The sequence below is a fragment of the Vulpes vulpes genome, chromosome 13, assembly GCF_048418805.1.
Source record: "Vulpes vulpes isolate BD-2025 chromosome 13, VulVul3, whole genome shotgun sequence".
NCBI lineage: Eukaryota > Metazoa > Chordata > Mammalia > Carnivora > Canidae > Vulpes > Vulpes vulpes.
In genome coordinates this window covers 9,275,182-9,296,694 of record NC_132792.1, presented here as the reverse complement: position 1 = coordinate 9,296,694, position 21,513 = coordinate 9,275,182, and the positions used below count along the sequence as shown (strand labels likewise).

The 21,513-nt window shown below is 42.0% G+C and overlaps 1 protein-coding gene across 4 annotated transcripts in view; it reads right to left on the bottom strand.

Annotated features, from left to right (window-relative positions):
• Positions 1-21,513, bottom strand: part of ADCY8 (adenylate cyclase 8) — a 204,919-nt gene that overhangs the window by 108,361 nt on the left and 75,045 nt on the right. For all 4 annotated transcript variants that reach the window (XM_025993463.2, XM_025993464.2, XM_025993465.2 and 1 more), the window contains exons 4-5: positions 15,483-15,594; positions 5,723-5,850 (exon numbers count right to left, since the gene is read on the bottom strand). In XM_025993463.2, the coding sequence (XP_025849248.2) occupies positions 5,723-5,850; positions 15,483-15,594 (240 nt within the window). The remainder of the gene's footprint in view (positions 1-5,722; positions 5,851-15,482; positions 15,595-21,513) is intronic.

Below are 21,513 nucleotides of genomic sequence, written 5' to 3'. Positions count from 1 at the left end.
TCATTAGAAATAAAATTCCATTCAATCACTTTTTTGTCACTCCTATAGCTAATATCATGTTTCTAAAATCAAGTATTTTTGATGGAATGGATTTACCATGAGGCTTGATTAAGGCTTATTATCTTGTTATTCTCAGATGTTTACTGACTTTCTCTCCTTCTCAATATTGGTTCTGCTAATTTATTAGGAATAAGTGTAGGATCTCCTGAGCTGTGTGTTGAGCCTTCGGCTATTAGTGGCATGTTTCAGGCATCAGAAGCAATTGTAGAAACCTGGAGCTGAAAGGCAGGGTACTGTGATGGTGAAAGCCAATGGCTTTTGGTGTCAGACGGCTCCAGATGGGTGTTCCTTGTTCTGCTGTTGACTAGTGGTGTGATTTTGGGCAATTACACAAACTTTATAAGCTCCAGTTTCCTCACTGGTAAAGGAGAAGCCAACTTCCAGAGTTTCGGTTAGTAAGGATGAACCCAGACAGCTCTACTGGTTGCTAATGGCTGACATCCATTCTGATTGGCTGCCGTAGATGATTCTGATTAGCCGGTACTGCGGCCACTCTAGTTGTTCAATATTTTGCCTACCACCCCTGTCTACCTCTTAGAATTGTCACAAGGACTTAATGAGATAATGCATGTAAAACACTTATTTCAGTGCTTGGCAAGTAGTAGAGCAGGTGTTCCATAAACCCTTAGCTATTATTTTACTAGAATAGAAACCACGAGAAAGGAATAGGTTTCTATAACTTAACTGAGTCAAATTCCTAGTGTTCAAACTCAGCCCCAACTATCAGATTCTATTAAATATTTGTATGGTCACAATGTGCCTGCCATCTATTTGAATTTTCAATTGGTTGCTCCAAAGTTGGGATCCTATGATCCCCATTTTACAGAAAAGTCCACATAGGCTCTGACAATTGAAGTTACACTTGTCCTCAGCCACTCACCTAATAATAGGAAGAAGCAGAAATCTGCTGACTGCAAGCCATGGGCTCACTTCATACATATACTCAGCATGTTCCCCAGAAGTCACCATTCAGGGACCATGATCAGCATGATCCAGCAATGAACTCTATCTTCAATAAAGTGGAACCCTGCCGCAAATTCTTGGAGCATCATCAGTTGATACATAAGCTCACTGTACTGATAAATGCTTCATTTAATTTAAATGTCTATGTCAGGTATTGTCTCTTACTGAGGCTCTCAGGATCTCAGGTTTGATGGCATACTACCACTCTCCCCTTTCTGTTCCACGGCTCTTACTACTCCATTCAGGGCCTGACATCTCTTCCCTGGATTGCTACATTATCACCTTCCAACCAGTTTCCTCCCTCTAGCACCTGCCTCCTCTCCTCTAGAGTCAACTGGAGAGAGAGTGACTTATGTCCGCAGTTACCTTCTTCATGCCCAGGCTGGAATATGATGCCTCCTCTGGAACATGACCCCTGCCATTGCCCGAGACATAAATAGCCACAGCTGACTTACGAGGTCACCAATTATCTGTGCACTAACCCCACTCTCTGAATTTAGAATTGTGATAAAAAAGGCTTACTACAAATGCCTAATACACACACACTTGCACATACATGCTTACACACACATACAGACACGTGCATACACATACTCATGCACTCACACCTACATGCCACACATGTGTACACACACATGCCACATACATATACATAAACACCACATTTATATACATATGCACATGCACACACATTCACACACACAAATGGCTTCTGACATTCTTAGCAACTAGGATAATATATTCTTCATGCTTTTGTTTTCAGGAAAACACCTCTGTTTCTTAGTCAAAAAGGCCACTGTGGAGACAGTTCTGTAAAAGACAAAATGCAGGGGAAACTACTTCTGTCATGCTTGTTCTTCTGACTGCCTGGACTCTCGTTCACTTGTGAATACTGCTGGTACTCTAACCAGCAGCAGCTGACCTCAGTGTCAGCATGGAACCCATCCTCACCTGTCTGGGATTGCAAGAGGATCTCCATCCCATATTTAGACTCACCTGTGACTATGGTACATGGTTGTTTTGTGTGCTAGTTTGTCATTGGTGCCAAAATTGTAAATCTAATCCAACAAAGAAACCACTGGAGTTCCTGGGATCTAGAGACCCAAGATCTGGATACCATCTCACCAACAGAGCACCAGTCCCTCACTGCTAGTCTGCACTTTGGGGACCAGTGTGTGACCCTAACTCTTTAAGGAAATGCCAAAAAAAAAGGACAAGGAGAGGCCTTGACAAGGTGGGGATCATACCTGAACTAGAGATCCATCTCTGATGACAAATATACAGGGCAGTTAACTAATCTGGGAACATTAGTTAATAAATGACTTATTTTCATTACATGATAATATGTGTAATGTTATGAATGGGATAGTGGATAGTGGGTAGTTTCCCAGGTAGAGCAAATGCCTTTGGGTCTAAAGAAAAAAAAAATGCATCTTGTGTAAGTGATGGTTAGGATTGTGATAAAGTTATGTAAATGGGATTCTCTTCTACACACATTCAGGTAGAAATATTGTCTGCCAATCTTTCCTCAGGCTTCTACACTTGATTCTGAGTGGCAGCTCTAGAAGTCTGAGCCCACTGCAACTAAAGTTACCTCATTCCAGAGTTCTACGTATTCCTCTGAATCATATTTTGTGGCTAACTAGAAGAATTAATGCAGGACCTCCAGTCACCTCCCTCATAATCAGAGTGTTTGAGTATTAATAGACTCTGATTCATACAGTTAAAAAATATCCTACTGAATGGTCTTATTCTAAGAGAGTAAAAGCAGCCCTTAAGAAACTGATGAGACAAAACCCTTGAGTCATTTCAACTTATCCACATTGGATGTCTCATTGACCTATTCCAGAACTCCAGAAAGGAGCCTTAAGTTGGATAAAACAGTCAGGAGGAATAAGATTCTCTCCAGAGAGAGAAATGATAACATGCTAAGTATCTTAAGTATTTTGATAATCCCTGTTCATTTCTTCTGTATTATCATCTCTGCAGCATTTCTTCTGCTTAAGTGCAAGCAAGATACAAACTCCAATGGGAAGTCTGTGGATCAGTGGATAAAGAAGATGTGGTGTGTATACACACACACACACACACACACACACACACACACATATATATATATATATAATGGAATAGTAATCAGCTTTAAAAGAGAAGGAAATCCTACCATTTGCATCCATGAGGATGATCCTGGAGGGCATTATGTTAAGTGACATAAGCCAGACAAAGAAAGATAAATACTGTATATGTGAAATAATAATTTAAAAAAAAGTCACAGAGAAACAGAGTAGAAGAGTGATTTCTAGGCCTGGAGGTGTGGGGGAAACAAGGTGATATCGGTCAAAGGGTACAAACTTTTGTTATGAGAGTTCTGCAGATCTGATGTAGGCATGGTGATTATAATTAATAATGCTGTATTGTATCCTTGAAATTTGCCAGAAGAGTGGATCTTAAGTGTCCTCACCAAAAAAAGAGAAAAAGATCACTAGGTGAGCCAAAGGATGTGTTAATTAACTTGGCCACCACAACATATCCGCATATCAAATCATCACACTCTGCACTTTAAATACATATAATTTTTCTGGGTCAATTATATCACCATACAAATTAAAAAAAAATTAAAAGAAAGCCTGTGGAAAGTTTTGCCACTTAAACTTGATTTTGATGTGGCTGACCAAAAAAATCACAGAACTGACAAAAGATTTTTGGAGCTGGTCTGGCCCAATTTCCTCATTTCATAGACAGTAAATCCAAGTCATCTCCCTAATGGATACCCATGCGTAAGAGAAAACCCGATGACCTGTTCATCACTGTACTTCCAGGGATTAGTGTGGTGGCATCTGACACTTGGTAGAGCCCCACAGATTTTTTGTTGACTGACCTACCAGTTGGCTGGGAGAATAAAGTTCACATACCTAATCAGCTGTAGAATGTATTCAAAATAGTGAGCCTTCTGGCTGTTGGTCCCATTGCCTCCCTTGGAGCTAGTTAAAATATTATAATTCATCATAGTTTCCAGGGCAAGACTCACAAGTGTCCAAATAAACAGCTAAGAAGAATCTGTGGCCTTTTCCATCTACGAAAAGGGAAATCTGGGTTGGAACTTGTGGGCTCCTCTGTCCATGGTTCCTAGAGATGAGAACTTCTGCACTTCTGACAAAGAAGGGGCATGTCCTCTCTCTTCCTCCACCTGTCCCCTTGGTCTTAGGGATGATGATGGTTGGGTTTTTATCACACGCCCCATAGCAAAGCACCATGCCCCCTTGACTGGACCCAGCTCATGGGTTGGTTCCAGAGGTGGGACCCTGTCTGTCTGCCAGGGTAGCATATCTACCCACCAGGAATATGATATCACATTCTAGTGTCACACGATTGAAGCAATGTCATATTTAGGGAAATAGCTTCTGTCGTCTCCTTAATTAAGGCCCTACATAGCCTTTCCTGATGTCAAGAGACCTCTGCCCAAAACTCGAATAAAGTCAGGGATCTGTCAGCAAGTAGAAGGAGTCAGGCACAATTTCTTGGTCATGGGTCCAATTGCTTAGATCTCTCCTGCCCACTTTAGGCTTGGTCTTGGAAGCCAGCAGGTGAGCTGAGCCTTCAGTGGAGGGTGTGTGTAGGGTGCAGTTGTTGTTCTCCCAGTGCTCTTTAATCCAGGCTGACACAGCTAAGGATCGTAAACATACCTACTGGACCACACAACCAAGGCATGAATTCACTGGAAGATTATTCTGGCCTGATAATGGCAGGATCTCCTTCCCTTATAAGATGAAGCCATCAGCCACTGAGAAGATTTCTACCCATGCACCCTCTTTACTGTGTTTGCTGTGGTTGGGGAAAATTACAATACTCAAAGGTTCGATTTAGAGCATCTTATTTGGAACCTCAAGAGAGCTCTGACAACACTGATCTCCTGTTCCAAAGCCACAGTCTAATTCCAAAGTCCTTGACCCCAATAACTCTTGCCCTCTTGATTAAACTTCTATTTGTCAGATCCACTGACCAAGCTAAAAGCACTTGTCACACACTCATGGAGACATTCCTGGTGGTGGCCCTATAATGATTTCCTGTTGGCCTCAGGGTAAAGTATAACCCTTATCATGGCTGAGAAGGCCCTGGGAGCCTTGCCTGCTCCAAGTCCACAGTCCATCTGTCATCACCCTTTCCTCTCCAGGCTTTGGCAGCTGTCACCGTAGCACATCCCAACTCTCCACAATCCAGCCACACTCTTCATCCCTCCAGGATCTAATGCTTTCTCACCTTTCAGATAACAACTTAGACAGCTCTACTCTGGAAAGCCTTCTCCAGTATGCTGGCCCAAATGAGTTGTTCCTCTTCTATCCCCCCTCAGGCACCCTGGGTTGGATTCATCTCTGAACTTACTGTACCATATTGAGTTGTCTCCCACTCAATGGTAACCTCCTCGAAGGCAAGCACCACACCTAATTCCACAGGACATTGGTAATACAAATACACTGTACAAGTTATTTTAAGTGAGGCATGACTAGAATGCAATGAAGCTGGCAGGTTCACTGGCTCATATGGGAGAGTTCATGGGCATGCAGGCTTTGTGCCATAAGTCACAGTATATCACCTTTCAACAAACACGTGATCTACCACAAGGGATAGACAAATATCACAAAGGTGGTTTGTCTTCATGCACATTGAAGGCTTTGGTATTAGGGAGGAGATACCAGATTACCTGATGGTTTTGATCATGCTGAGGCCCATTTCAACGCAGCAGTGGGCATGGTCCTGGCGGGGCTCAGGAAGCCCTGAAACACAGTAGTAACAGTCCCCCAGGATTTTAATGCGAAGGCAGTGATGCTCCTGAAAGGAAGGGTGGAAAGGAGAGGACTGAGTCAGCAGACAAGTAAGTGCTTCTGAAAGGCTTGGGAAGGAGGGCAGTGGTCTTCACTTTAGTGGTGAGGGAACAATTACCTTTGAAATGCACTTCTATTTTCTTCCTAAGAGATTGGTGCAGGGGTGCCCTGAGTAAGAGTTTGAAGGGCTCAGAAGTGAAATAGAGTCATGGAAAAAAACACTGAATTTTGAGCTCAACCAATACAGGACCATATCCCGGCCCTGCCATGTCCTAGCCTTCTGATGTACACCCATAATGTGGGCAGGCCTGGCAAAGAGGGGACATCAAGCACACATGTTCAGTGTTCCCCTGTGAATCCTGTCCATCGATGTCTTTTTTTTTTTTTTTTTTTTTGCAGATCAGGTCTCCGAATTAACATTTTTTAGCAGCCTTGGCCTAATAATAAGCACTTAAAAGTATACATCACCCAAGGATCCCTACTCTTTTGACTCTAGGATCCTTTCCCAACTAGGGTACTGGCACTTTAAGAAGAGGGGCTGACTATGTCTTAAGTATCATTTTATACATGTATTTTTATTCATGTACTAGTTCATATGCTTTTTTCATAAAAAAAAAATCTCAATAGGGCACTATGATAAGTCAAGCATTGTTCCTGATACAAAGGTGAATAATAATCACCCCTATGATACACCATATATTAAACAGAGTTAACCCCCACAACAACCTTATGAAGTCGGTACAATTTTTATCCTTGTTAAGGTAAGGGTAGTACCTTCAGTACTCATAGGTAACAAGGATGGCACCATTGTTTGGCAGATATCGCAGTCTTGAGGTCATGATTCTTATCGAGTTTCAAAGAGCAACAAGCTCCAGGGAAATGGTGCATATTTTCACACTGGATGGAAAAAGGTTGGATGATGCAGGTCTTAGAAGAAAGAGACCTTGACACAGCATAATGTAGGGGCTAAGAGCACCAGCTAAAGAGTCATACTGCACAGGATTAAATCCTACACTCCCTACAGCTACTTCTGAGCCTCAACTGCTTCATCCACAAAATGGTAAATGAACAGCACCTTGTTGTTTGACTGCGAGGACTGTTAAGATGATGCAATCAAAGGCTTAGTACAGGGTCCATCAGAAGAGCACTAAATCAGGGTTACCTGTCTTTGTGATGAGGAGTTCGACTCCTGCCCCTATTTCCTCACATCTCTGTCTATGATCATGGGCAGATGTCTTTCCCTTTTGTCTTCCTTGGATACATGGGTGGGACCAAATGACTTCTGAGATGTGACTCAGATCTGAAGTCCTAAAAACTTAGGGGCTTTGGGAGTGTGAGGCTCTTCTTGGGAAAGCAGGGTCCAAGGGCAGAGGAGAGGAGGCACACACAGAAAGGGGCCCACTGACACACCAGCAGCACAGTGGACATCTTTGTCCTGCCAACCCATATGGCACCATGCTGGTTTCCTGATCTGATCGGGGGATTCAGCCACTGTGTTTAGGTAACAAATGAATGAAATCACTCTCCCAATACAAAACACAAATATCAGACGGGGACAAGAGAATGAGAACTGGCATGAGCACTTTCCTGTTTGGATCCAATTGCCAGGGCTTTGCCAACCTTCCCAAATGGGCACAGATGCAATCTTCAGAACTCTGATGGCATGCACAGCTGTCCCAGGGTTATTTTTAGGAGCTTGTGGTTCCTGTCTTTTGGCTGCTTTGAAGCAGCTAATTTTGCAAGAGACCTTCTGGTGGGGGTCTGATCAATAAGAGAAACTCAAGACCATGCGCTGTATCTTTGGAGACCGCTAGTGTGTGGCTGGAAGGGCTCCAGAGAGTATTTGTCCCCTGGGCCCTGGCAGTTTCCAGATTTGTGCCATCCATTGGACAGTTAAAAAAAAAAAAAAAAACAACAAAACGCAGATGGCCTGAGGGACTGCTATAGAGTTCAATTTTGTATTTTGCCAAAGAAGTATGAAAAAAATCCATCAACAAACAAAAAGAACAACCCAAGTACCATCTACTATGCTCATGACTTTATGAAAGAAAGGGCATTTTTAATATCAAAAAAGTAAAAAAAATTCCTAAAAGGAAAGGTTTTTTGAATTAAATAAAGCTTTACAAAAACTCACTACATTACAGATAAATATGTACATATCTTATCTCTTGGCCACAAATCGAACTGCCCGATATTTGATTATGAAAGAGCATTTGAAAACGACTGATCAAATAAATCACAGATTCAGATTTTGCTGAGAACACTGAGGCTGAGAGACTCAGCAGTTGAATTCAGTCAACCACACTCTTTGGGGGAACAACCTGCTGTGAGTGACTCAGGTTGATAGTATTTTGGAGCACTGGGTATTGGCAGTGGGGAAGGAGGAAGCAAAGGGTAGACCAGGAAATGCTTTAGTCTAAGAATCCAACGTCTGCATTCTGGTCAGATTTACTAGCTGTTTGACCTTGGCTAAATCACAGAAGACACTGATAAGTGAGTTACTATGCCCCATATAGGAAACATGTCAAAATAACCCATCTTGGGGGCACCTGGGTGGCTCAGTGGTTGAGCATCTGCCTTTGGCTCAGGTTGTGATCTTGAGATCCTGGGATGGAGTCCAGTGGGGCCTGCTTCTCCCTCTGCCTATGTCTCTGCCTCTGTGTGTGTGTGTGTGTGTCTCATGAATCTTTAAAAAAATAACCCATCTTGTTTATAATACATAGTAAAGTAACCATGGCCATGTAGATAATGCTGCTATAAACACTGGGGGGCATGTATCACTTTGAATTAGCAGGTTTATATTCTTTGAGTAAATGCCCCATAGTGCAATTGCTGGGTAGTAGGGTAGCTCTATTTTTAACTTCTTGAGGAACTCCCATACTGTTTTCCAGAGTGGCTGCATCAGTTTACGTTCCCACCAACAATGCATGACTGTTCCCCTTTCTCCACATGCTCACCACCACCTGTCGTCTCTTGTGTTGTTGAATTTAGCCATTCTGACCGGTGTGAGGTGATACCTCATTGTAGGTTTTTTTTTTTTTAAAGATTTTATTTATTCATGAGAGAGAGAGAGAGAGAGGCAGAGACACAGGCAGAGGGAGAAGCAGGCTCCACGGGGGGACACTGATGTGGAACTTGATCCTGGGTCTTCAGGATCCCACCCTGGGCTGAAGGCAGCGCTAAACCACTGGGCCACTGGGGCTGCCCCTCATTGTAGTTTTGATTTGCATTTCCCTGATGATGAGTGATTTTGAGCATCTTTTCATGTGTCTGTTGGCCATCTGGATCTCTCCTCTGGAAAAAATGTCTATTCCCATCTTCTGTCCTTTTTAAAATTTGATTATTTGTTTTTTGGGTGTTGAGTTTTATAAATTCTTTATATATTTTGGATACTAACTATCAGATATGTCATTTACAAATATATTTTTCTATTCTATAGGTTGCTTTTTAGTTTTGTTGATCGTTTCCTTTGCTCTGCTTTTTCTTTTGATAACCAATGAATGGATAAAGAAGATGTGGTATATATATATATACAATGGAATATTACTCAACCATAAAAATGAATGAAATCTTTCCATTTGTATAACATGGATGAAACTAGAGAGTATAATGCTAAACAAAATAAGTCAGTCAGAGAAAGACAAATACCATATAATTTCATTCATGTGTGGAATATAAGAAACAAAACAAATAAGCAAAAGCAAAAAAGAGAGAGGGAGAAACCAAGAAACTTAACTACAGAGAATAAGCTGATGGTTACTAGAGTGGGAGAAGGTGAGGGGATGGGTGAAATAGGTGATGGGGATAAAGGAGGTCACTTGGTGTGATGACCACTAGGTGATAAAGGGAAGTGTTGAATCACTATATTGTACACCTGAAACTAATATCACAGTGTACGTTAACTAACTGGAATTTAAATAAAAACTTTAAAAAATAAAAGAAATGTTATGGACTACATGTGATATTCACTGCCTCTTAATCAGTAATTTTTTTAATCAGTAATTTTTTCCCTGAAAAAGACAGAAGTAAAAGCATTTTGGAAAAACTTGAGTAGGGAAAGGAAGTAATATTTATTGAGCATCTACTACATGCCAGGCTATGTGTTAAATACATAATATTTATCTTAGTGAGTTATCATGACCACATTTTGAGTCATGTGCCATTTCATAGATGGCTTACGTCGTAAGTGAAGGTCACAAAGCAAGTTAGAGGCAGAACTGGAATTCACACTTGTGTCTATCTGACTTTTGCACTCTATGCTCTTTCTCTACAAAACTGAAGACATGATGACAGAGTCCAGAATGGTAGATCTCCTGATAAAAACGTGTTTTGGATGGAAACAGTGTAAAATGGCTTATTATCCTTCAGGAGCAGACATACACAGTATAGTGAATATGTCTGTGCTCAAGGCCTATTTTTCTCGTAAACAAAAGGTGGGGCTGGCAGCCTCTTTGAAAAACTTTGAACCCAACATAAGTGGTGTGTGTGTGTATGTGTGTGTGTGTGGGTGTGCACGTGTGAAATATAAAAATATACACACATGAAAGATTTGTCTGGTCTGTCAAGTTCTGACAATTCACAGGCATATTTTTCTGATCAATTCCTATGAACTGTCAGATGACTTGACAGTAATATTCAGGCAACTTCTTTTTACCAGAAATTGCTTCAGAAACTTTATATTAAGGAAACAGTTTGTTTTGGAAAAATATACTGAAAAGGAAAAATAAAGTAGGGCATGGGTCTCCTTGCAAACTTTATTGAGTGAGTCTTAATATAATTCTTTTCTTTTCATCTCGATGGCTGTGATATAGTATACAAATTTTGGAAATTTATGAAATCATATTATGTTGGCCATAGATGATAATGAGGTGATAAATGCACCAAATTATCAAAGATGGTTATTTTGTTGGGAAGGGATAGGATCACAGGGATATAACACTTTCTGTATACCTTTGATGTTTGAATTTTACATAAGAATAAGTCTGGCTTTAGTAAATCAGAAAAAAATCAATACAAAGTGAAAGACTCTCAGAACAAAAAAATTATGTATTTTTGAAAAAGTTGTATTAGAAACCATGGCAATTTTATAATATTCTATCAATTGTAATTACACAAGTGACATGAATATATTGTCCTGGTAGATAAATCCCCTTGGGCAGTCCCTCCTCCTCAGACACACAGCCCCCTGGAAGCCTGGCTCAGTTCCCCTCCTCAGAGGCTACTATGCGTTCATCTACATCACCTGTTTATATATATGTACTATTTTTCATGCTCTGTGGCCGTATCACATCCTTAGCCATATTACATACCATGTTTACACATCTTAGACATGCTTTTTTTTTCCAGGCAAAACACGTCTTGAAATTCTATGTCAGTACAGAAATATCTAGCTCATTATTTTTAATCTGTTCATTAACTTTCCATAGTGTTGGGTTCATTCCTTACGGCAATAATTTAGGTTGCTGGTTTGTCAGGAATTTAAAACAACTGCATAACAGTAAATATGTTCTTTGTTTTGAAATTTTAAAACCTTCATGATAGTATGCAAATTCTTTGTTCTTAATTCAGATGGAGGAAGAACAGGCAGCCATTACTTTATTTTTCTAAAAAAAGATCAAAGATGGAAAGTCACTAAAAATTTGCCAGGGGCATGATCAAGGGTCAAAAAACAAAAACAAAAAGCTCTACTCTAAGCAACCTGAACCACAAGGGCACCCAGGAGTTCAGTCAAAGTAAGAGGAACTTGAAGTGGAAGCTTTGAAGTTTCCTGCATTTCAATAATGCAGTAGGATAAATGGGTACAGTGTGTGAAGTTTACAAGCAAGGTGAGTTCTCTCCAATATGCAACGTAAACAAAATCTACAGCAAAAAAAAAATCATGGCAAGGCAGATAGAGAATCCTTATAAAGCCACAGAATTTTGATGCTAAAAGAGTGCCAAAAGGGTCAATCCTAAAACCCTTTTATACAGAAATAGAGTTTGACCCAGTTGGTTAAGTGACCCGTCCACGGGTGGGGGCAAGAGCACTTATAGTAGGTTTTCTCATTCAGAGGTGAAGAATTGTTTTCATTGGCAGAGTTTCTCAAACTTTTCCAGGGAGGTCTCTGAGAGTGGTAGATATGGATGCACCCAGGGCGGGAGTTGGAGCTACCAAGCACTACTGGATGCTGAGTACTTATTTGGAGATGGACTCTAGGTTAAGAGACAAGTCACTTGTATTTTCCTTTTTTTTTCTTTTTTCATCTATCCTCCATTACAATTCTGATAGAATTGCTTGGACAGCAGCACATCTGTCATGTCTTGTGTCCCATCTCCAGAAATGCCTGTGGCACTGCTTGGTGGTCAAGAGCAAGCACCTGGGCCCGAATCACAGATGCAGCCACCTACCAGTAGTCCTGGGAAGACTATGTCTTGGTGCTTCAGTCACTCACTCTGTAAAATGGGAATAAATAACCTGTCTTGTAGGTCTGTTGTGAGAATTGATTTAGGGCATCTGGGGCAAACCAGAATGTTGAATAATATGCACCAGGCAGTTTACGAACGTTTAATAGTCTTATCAAAATTAATAAGACTTTTACTCCATCATGTAACTGTGCTTCATTGGGTGTTTTCTTTTCCTTCAAACATTTTTTTTCTTAAAATTTCATCAAGACTGGGGCACCTGGGTGGCTCAGTGATTGAGCGTCTGCCTTCTACTCAGGTTGCAATCCCAGGATCCTGGGGTTGAGTCCCACATCTAGCTGCCCGCAGGGAGTCTGCTTCTCCCTCTGCCTATGTTTCTGCCTCTCTCTCTCTGTCTCTCATGAATAAATAAATAAAATATTTTTAAAAAATTTCAGCAAGATTCACCCCAGAAAATGGAGTAGAGCTCCTTTTACCCACTGGGGTACCCCCCTCTCTCTCCTCCCTTGGCATTGTGTGCAAGGTAACCAGGGTAAAAGGCTTGGTTATAGGACAAAGCCCACATCCTCTAAAAAGTTGCACCATGCCCTCCAAGTGGGCTTCTGCTTCCTCTTCAAGCTCCTTTCTCACTACAGTGGCCCCTCCTTGATGTTCTAGTCATCTTTAACTTCTTCTAGCACATTCTTGAATTTTCATGCTTTCCCACGTGTGGCACAGATCAGCCTAGAAGGTTTTTCTTTTTTTAAATTTTGTTTTGTTTTATTGTCTAATCTGATACCAGGAAAGCAAATCTTCTGCTCTTTTTCAAGACCCAGTCTGTACACGGCCTCTTCTCTGGGTGCTGCCAAATTACCACCATCGCCAACCCCTGCCCCCACCCAAGACCTGGCCCATCCTTCCTTCCTCCACTGGGACTTCTGGGCCTATTACTGCTTGGATCTACACTGTCCTGCAGTTTTTATGGATTTTTTCTCCCTTTACCAGACCTGAGCTTTCTGAGGACCAGGGACTGTTCTTTTCTTGCCAGAATCTTGCACGGTACCAAGTACTAAACATTGGTTGAACAACTTGGGTTAGATGTTACTTAGCAACCTTTTCCATGGGCCACTGGAGTTTACTGGGACCCTAAAAATTGACCCCAATCACATCTGTTGGTTTTCACTGCAAGGCCATTTCTGTTCATCGCAGGTCTTTGAATGCAAATCTTCAGAACCATAATGCGAAGTAGAAAAACTCCTGGACTGGCACCAAGCCCCAGAGGGGCACCAGTAAAAAGAGGTGGCATACAATCTTCCCCACCTCCAAATTCCGGCTCTTCAGGGAAACCCAAGCTTTCTCCTGTTGTGAGGTGGGCAGGGCTCGGTTTGTACCCCCTCCTCTGCCATGCCAGTGTCCTATTTACAGCTGTCTGATAGCTACAGGTGACAACCTGGGTTCCTTGGCAGGTCCCTTCCCTTCTCCCTGGCCTCATCTCCACTGCTCCCCACCTTTCACTTGCCCCTCTGGCAGCGCTAAATCTCTTCTGGTTTCTCCACACATACAGAATGGCATCTTTATTTTTGTTCTCCTCTCAACACAAAATGACCTTCCCTGTCACGGGTGCTCTGGGTAACAGAGTTGGTTAAGTGTCTGATTCTTGGTTTCAGCTCAGGCCATGATCTCAGGGTCTGGGGACTGAGCCCGTGTTGGGCTCTGTGCTCAGCTTGGAGTCTGCTTAAGATTCTCTCTCTCTCTCTCTCTGTCTCCGCCCCTCCGACTCATGCTCTCTCATAAATAAATAAATAAATAAATAAATAAATAAATAAATCTTTTTAAAAAATGACTGTCCCTGTTTCTTCACCTTGATAATTGATGTATAATTTGTATACAATAAAGTTACTATTTTGGTAAAGGGTACAGTTATGTTCACATCTAGAACAGCTACATCACTCTCCAAATCACTGTACCCCATGCTTCTGTGCAAACAATCTACTCCATCCACCTCCAGCTTCTGGATGCCACTTACCTCTTTTCCATTTCTATAATTTTGCCTCTCCTAGAATGTCTTATAAATGGAATCATAAATATCTAGGCTTTTTGGTCTGGCTTCTCTCGCCTGGCATATGGCTTTGGAGACTGATTGCTGTCTGTCTCACTGGTTTACCCCTTTTTGTCGCAAGATAGTATTTTATTGCATTTCCCATTTTTATTTATTTATTTTTTAATTTCCCATTTTTAAGACTCAATCCAAGAGTCACTTTCTCTGGGAAGTCTTCTCTGATGCTGGGGTTATGTGCTTAGGCGGCCTTCCCACAACTTCCCAGACTTCCCCTCATCATACACACAACACATTGTGTAATGATCACTTATTGATGTGTCCCTGACTAGACTTAATCCTAGGAAGGACAAAGTGTGTTTTTACTGTTCTCATCCCCTCTACACAGTGCACAGTGCACACCCAGCAGGTACTCAGACCCACGTATGAGTGCCTCTTGTTAGAGGGAGGCAGCCTTAAATTCAGACATTTTGATGCTCTGAAAAATGAATTCCCACTTGATGTGGTTGCCTTTGAGTCTCTCAACAGCCCTGTGAAGTTGGCACTGATAGACGCACTTTACAAGGGAGGAAATTAAGGCATGCCTGTTTCAACCCAAAGCCCACTCTAAAATACAGGACGACAATGATATTCTTCTGCAATGTGAGTGATTTTAAGACTAGAAATATGTGTTTTGATAGCAAACGTCCATCTCCTTTAGCCTGTTCTCTGGAGCCAGCTGAAAAATAGAGGTAGCACCTTGTTAGCTAAAAACAAAGATGTTAGGTTAGAGCAAGCAAAATGGTGGTCCGGTAGAAGAGTGGCTCTTAAGAACAGGCTAATTGGTTTCAGATCGCTGGAGTTGATGGGGAAGCTGTGGGCAGCCATCGCTGCCTGAACCAAACTGAGGCTACAGCCTGATGGCACCTGGCCACATCCCAGGGACAGGGGTGGAGGGTGGAGGGCAGGAAACAAATAAAAAGGGTTTTGGCTTAACTGTTACTCAGCTATCTCCCAACTAGGAAAATTCATCTCACAAACCTCCCATCTGAGATCTACAAATAACTAACATCGGTCCCCAGAAGGTGCGAGGGTTGGGGGTCCATGCCAGGGAAGAGGAAGCAGAATGGGAGCTATCGGTGATGAAGCCTGAGTCCTTCTCTAACTTCACATGCAGTCTATCACTCCCTCAAGAGGCTAGAAGGGAATTAAATTCCACTCACATGGGCCAGTCGATCAAATCTGGCAAAGAGCTCGTTGAGCATCCTGACCAGCTCCTGGGCGGATAAGGTCGTGGAGAGGTTGGTAAATCCTTTAACATCTGCAAAAAGAATACTAGACAACAGGGGAAGGGCGGGGTGGGGAGAAAGCATATTAATATTTTACTCCATCCTGGAAGACATCAACATCATCCAAATAAATCAACCGTGGTCTGAGGTTCTTGCTCTCCCTGCCCCGAGAGTCAGGATGAACGTGTTGGTATTTAACAAACATCTCAGCAGACAGAGTCCACCCAGGGGTTCAGGAAGGACAAGGGGGCAACGGAAAGCCCTTCTTCCTGTGCAGGGTCATGGAGTGTGGGCAATGCAAACAACCCCAAAGGGAATTTGTCACTATGAACAGATCAATTTGTTTTGGAAAGCAAAATGAAGCTTTGTGAATTACCTCCTATTTTCACAAGGAACAGCAATGCAGATGCTGTGGACACAGAGTGAAATGGACACGGGGGAAAAAGAGAATAAAAAATCTCATTATCTCCGGCAAATGACATACCTAAACCTGCAGGCAAATAGAGTTAGGCATTCTTCAAAAACTATGGGGATAAGTAGCAGCGCTGGGAGACCACGAACAGAATAGTTAATTACCTAAAATTCTCACTAAGGATTTACTAAGGATTTAAGTGAGGTCAGGTCTTATCGCTGCATATGTTTGGCATAAGGAACAAGGAAAGTAGGGGAAGGCGGGGGAGTCCTTGAAAGCCTTCTGAAAGCAAGGCACTGTCTGAGCACTGTCTAAATTCATCCATTCAGTTACTCTGTGGGGAAGGCACTCCGCTGTGAAGATGAGCAAATGGGGGCTCAGAGAGGCAAGGAGACTTGCCTCATAGTCTACTCAGAGCATGTGGCAGTTGGAACTGTTCACTTGCATCATAGGGCACTGCCCCACCCCACCTCACCACACCTTCTCAGGGACCCACACAAGATCAGAGGCCCCTCTGTGTGGAGCAAAAGGAAGCCTCGTGCACTGCTGGTGGGAACACAGACTGGTGCAGCCACTCTGGAAACCAGCATGGAGTCCTCAAAATATTAAAAATAGGATTTTTTAAAAAATAGTTGTTCATTTTATTTCCAATACAGTTAACACACAGTGTTCTATTTTTTTAAAAAAATAGGATTACTGTACGATCCAGTAATTCCACTACTGGGTATTTTCCAAAGAATATGAAAACATTAATTTGAAAAAATATATAGACTCTTCCATTTATTGCAGTATTATTTACAATAGCTGAATTATGGGAGCAGCCCAAGGGTCCATCAACAGATAACTGGATAAAGAAGATGTGGTCTACATATGCAATAGAATATTTTTCAGCTTTTAGAAAGAGTGCAACCTTGCCATTTCCAATGATGTGGATGGATCTAGAGGGTATGATGTTAAGTGGAAATAAGTCAGAAAAAGACCAGTACCATATGATCTCACTCATATGAAGAATTTAAGAAACAAATGAACAAAAAAAAAATGAGCAAAGGGAAAAAGAAAGACAAAACAAGAAACAGACCATAGACAACACACTGGTGGTCACCAGAGGGAAGGAGGGTGGGGGAGGGGGGAAACAGGTGAAGGTGATTAAGAGGACATTAATTGTGATGAGCACTGAGTCATGTAAAGAAGTGTTGACTCACCATACTGTACACCTGAGACTAATAGAACACTGTGTGTTAACTGTATTGGAAATAAAATGAACAACAACTAAAAAAGGACCATTAGAAAGAGCTGGGGTACTTCTCATGTTCTATCATCTCTGCAGCTAGGATACCATCTTAGCACTGTGTCAAACGTTTGGCTTTTGTTTTCCTTAGTGTTGGATAAAATAACGGGGAGTCTTACGATCAGCATTAACTTATTTTGAATGCAATAGGTTAATTAGCCAGAAGACACTGTGGAATGTGTGTTGACTTATATTGGTTGCTCTCAGAATTCAGTGGTTCTTAAATTTGTTTCCATTACAAACCCTTTTAAGAATCTGATATAGGCTAGGAAATTCTATTAAAAATGCACAGGTATTCACAATTTTGCACATCATTTCAAGGAATTTGCACCTTCCCTGATGCCCACTCATGGGCTCATGAGAAATTCTTAGGCCCCAGTTTTTTAAAAAACCTATTGCTTGAATTAATTATTTAATGCCTTATAATTTCAGTAAATATTTATGCATCGACCATGTGTCTGGCTACACACTGTGCTAGGAAGTTCGATTAAATGATAAAAAAGACGCAGTGTGTGTCCTCAAGATGCTCACAGTGTACAGACTGAGACTGGCCAAACAAAGGACAGAGAGAAACAACACAAGAGATGGGTACAGCGGCCCCTCCTTATCCAGGGGTGGGTGGGGGTATCCTTTCTAACACCCCCAGGGGATGCCTGAACCTGCAGATAGTACTGAACTCTATTTAGACTGTTTTTTTTCCTATACCTGCATGCCTATGATAGAGTTTAATGTATAAATTAGGCACAGCAAGAGATTAACAGCAACAGTAATAAAATAGAACAATTATAGCAACATACCGTAAAAAAAGTTATGTGAATGTGGTGTCTCTCCACAAACATCTTTCTGAACATAATGAGATGAAGCAGGGGTGGAGGAGGGTGGGGGGAGGGAATGATGCAGGCACTGTGCTCCAGTGTCAGGCTACTGTCTACCTTCTGACATTAAGTCAGAGGAGGATCATCTGCTTCTCGACTGCAATTACCTGTGGGAAGCTGAAACTACAGGTAACAGGGAGACCACTGTACTCTGGCAGAAGGACACACTGGGGGATGACCATTGACAGGGGACCAGGACTTTGCCAATGCAGCAAAGTCTCAGCTGAGTTTTAAAGGACCTATGGAACTAGACAGATGGTAAAGCAAGAAGGATGGGAGGTTTGAGCAGAGAAATCGGCATCTACAAGGGTCTGGTGGAAGTGTGGCAAATAGGTCGCAGCGCTGCAAGAATTCAAGGGCAGCTAGTCAGAGGGCAGTATTGGTCAAGGGGATTGGGGAAAGAAGAGGAAAGGGTGTGTGTGGGTTAGAGATGTGGGGTGGGGGAATGTTGGAAATGGGCTGCTAAGCCAGTTGAAGAACACAGACTTTGTCCCGAAAGTGATGGAAAGCTAGTGAAGGGTTTTAAGCATGGGCATGATGCCTTTAGATTTCTAATGTATGAAGCTTCCTTTGGGCAAGTCACGACACGGTTACTGTACTCTACAGTGTTCCAATGGCACAGCACCTGCCAAGTATGTAGGATTGAGTCTAGACAGATCAGAGTTCAGAGCCAAGCTCACCACTCATGAATACCAGGACTTCAGGAAACTCCCCGAGCATCTCTAAGCCTTTGATTTTCGACTGGAGATAATTGTAGAACCTGCCTCGTTGGTGGGCAGCAAGTGTGTAGCACAGTGCCTGGCACAGTAGGTGCTCCGTAAGTGTATTAGCTCTTTTTATTATTTTACAAAAAAAGTACTATAATTGAATGAATGACTGCATTTGAGAGATATTGAGAGAAGAAAGGTAACAGGGGAGAAAGTATGTCTATTAATTAGATCATTTGTTGCTTGCAGCAAAAAGAATTCCTAACTGATGACATAAACAGAAACAAAAGGAACAGCACTATTTATAGAGTATCTACTGTGGACTGATACTGTCCTAAGTTCTACATGTACTAATTCATTGTTCCTCATAACAATCTATGAGGTGGGACCTACTGTGACCATCTCCCGTTTACAGATGAGGACACTGAGACCCAAGTAACTTGCCTCCACACATGAAAATCTAGGATTTGAGCCAGGCAGCCTGGCTCTGGAATCTATACTCTTTATCACTCTGGTATGCTACCTTCAACTTAAGGACAGTCATTGCCATGGCAGGTGGGAGTAGAAGGGCCCATTGATCATCCAGTCCAACCCACTCAACAGATCCATTCACCCAAAACTAGTAATATCTATCTGTCTATACCAAGAATGGTTCATTCATTCATTCAGCGACTCATTAATGGAATGCCTACTTGTGCCAGAAAGTGGAATTATAGTGGTGAGCAGAAAGAACCATCCATCACAGCCCTTATAGAGCATGTAGCCTATTGAAAGAAGAAATGGATTTGCAGACCAAAGGACAAGAAAGTTTCAGATGTGCTCAGTGATCGCAATATCATTAAGTTTCTTGTGGTCTTCTGAACACAATGGACTTTATGCAACTGTGTCTGAACCCAATGTACCTGCTCCCTGGCAAAGCCTCTCTTTCCCGTACAAGCTAACTATTAAACCCCTACTTGTCCTTCAAGAACCCACTCATATATTGAGACCCTGCTTTTATACGGAATTCCCCAAGCACAGACAGTCATTCCTATTCCAGCCTCTGACCCAGTCTACGGGGCTGTCTGTCATGGCATTTAACACTTGACAACACAACTATTTAGGACTAAGTGTGCTCCATCTACTAACTAAAAGATAGGAAGAAAGTCACTGCTGTATCCCCCGTGCCTAGTACACGGTGGCCCCATGACGTGCTTCCTGAATTGAATCAACAGAAATCTTCAGAATGCAGTCTTTTTTTTTTTTTTTCCTCAGAGTGTGGTCATGGCCACCTCTGGCATCTAATGCAGAATCTCAGGCCCCACTCTAGACCCACTGGATCAGAATCTGCTTTAAAAAGAGTCCCTAGTGATTCTAGTACACATCCAAGATAGATAACTTATGTTTAAACTGTAGTTATGCAACGAGGGTTTGTTGACTAAAAAGGCGAGAGGCAGAAACTAGGGCCCTGGTTTTCTCTGCATTGTCCATTCTGCTACCCTCAAGTGAGGAGCTTTAGGTCAGGTCTCTTGATTCTAGGTATGAACTTGGAACCTTCTGTGATAATCATCTTAGAGTGTATTCATTCTAGAATGTATTGAAGAGGCCCTGTTAATTTTCAAAATTAATTTTCTCCTATAAGTTACTTATCTGGCTAAAAATAAGTGGCGTTACCTAATAGTTACTCTGCAAATAGAGAAACTTTGAGGAAGCTTTAGCAGGGTTCAAAAGAATTATTAAGAATATGGGCCCTGGGTAGACTCTTCTTCTAAACTGTGTGTCCTTGGGAAGATTATTCAACCTCTCTGAGCTTCCATTTTCTTGATAATAAAGAAGAGATCACCAAAGCAATTCTGTACTATTATGTACAAGTATAGGTAACTTTTAAATCACAGCATAGTCCTCGGTAAGTGGAGGGTTTGGGGAAATTTTTGGGACTCAGAGAGTGTTTCATAGATTGCCATGCAGATGGGTCTCAAAAGCCAACAGGTTCTCTGGACCCACTCAGTTGCATTTTGCTTGTACATGAAACTGGTCTAAATGGCCAATGTGGTGGCCACCCATCTGGGCAGGGCTGGATGGAAAGAAGAGCCAGCTCAGAAACCAGATAGACTGAGTAAGCCTATAAGATTGAGGGTTTTCTGATTCCTAATGAAGGTTCACTGAATTGTCTAGTCTAACACTGGGAGAGGTAAAGAGAAGTTTACCCCTTGAGTAGATCCAAACAATGTGTGCCAGTAAATGTGCCAATGGACATAGTGTGCGGCTGGGTAAGAGGAAGGGGGAAGGGAGCTTTGGGAGATAAGTAAATCATACACCAAATCCACGAACCCTTGTCACTAGGAGAGGCTGCTGAGCTGGGGACTCTGTTCTCTTGTGTCTGGGTAGAGCCATGCAATCAGGTCACATCAATGGAATCTGAACTGAAGTGATACATGCCATTTCTGGACCAAGGTGCTGATGAAGCAGGTGTGTCTTTTTCTACCCTTTTCCCTCCAAGAACTGAACAAAATCTCTGAGTCCCAATGGAGGGCACAGATATAAAACTCAGGGACCTTTGTCCCTAAGTGTCCCGTTGACCAGGAGCATGAGCAAGGGGCAGTTGTGTGAATAAATTTTATTGAATTGAAATCAGTGAAATTGAGAAGTTATGTGTTAGAGCAGATAGTAGTACTCTAAATAATGTGTCTTAAATATTTGGTGA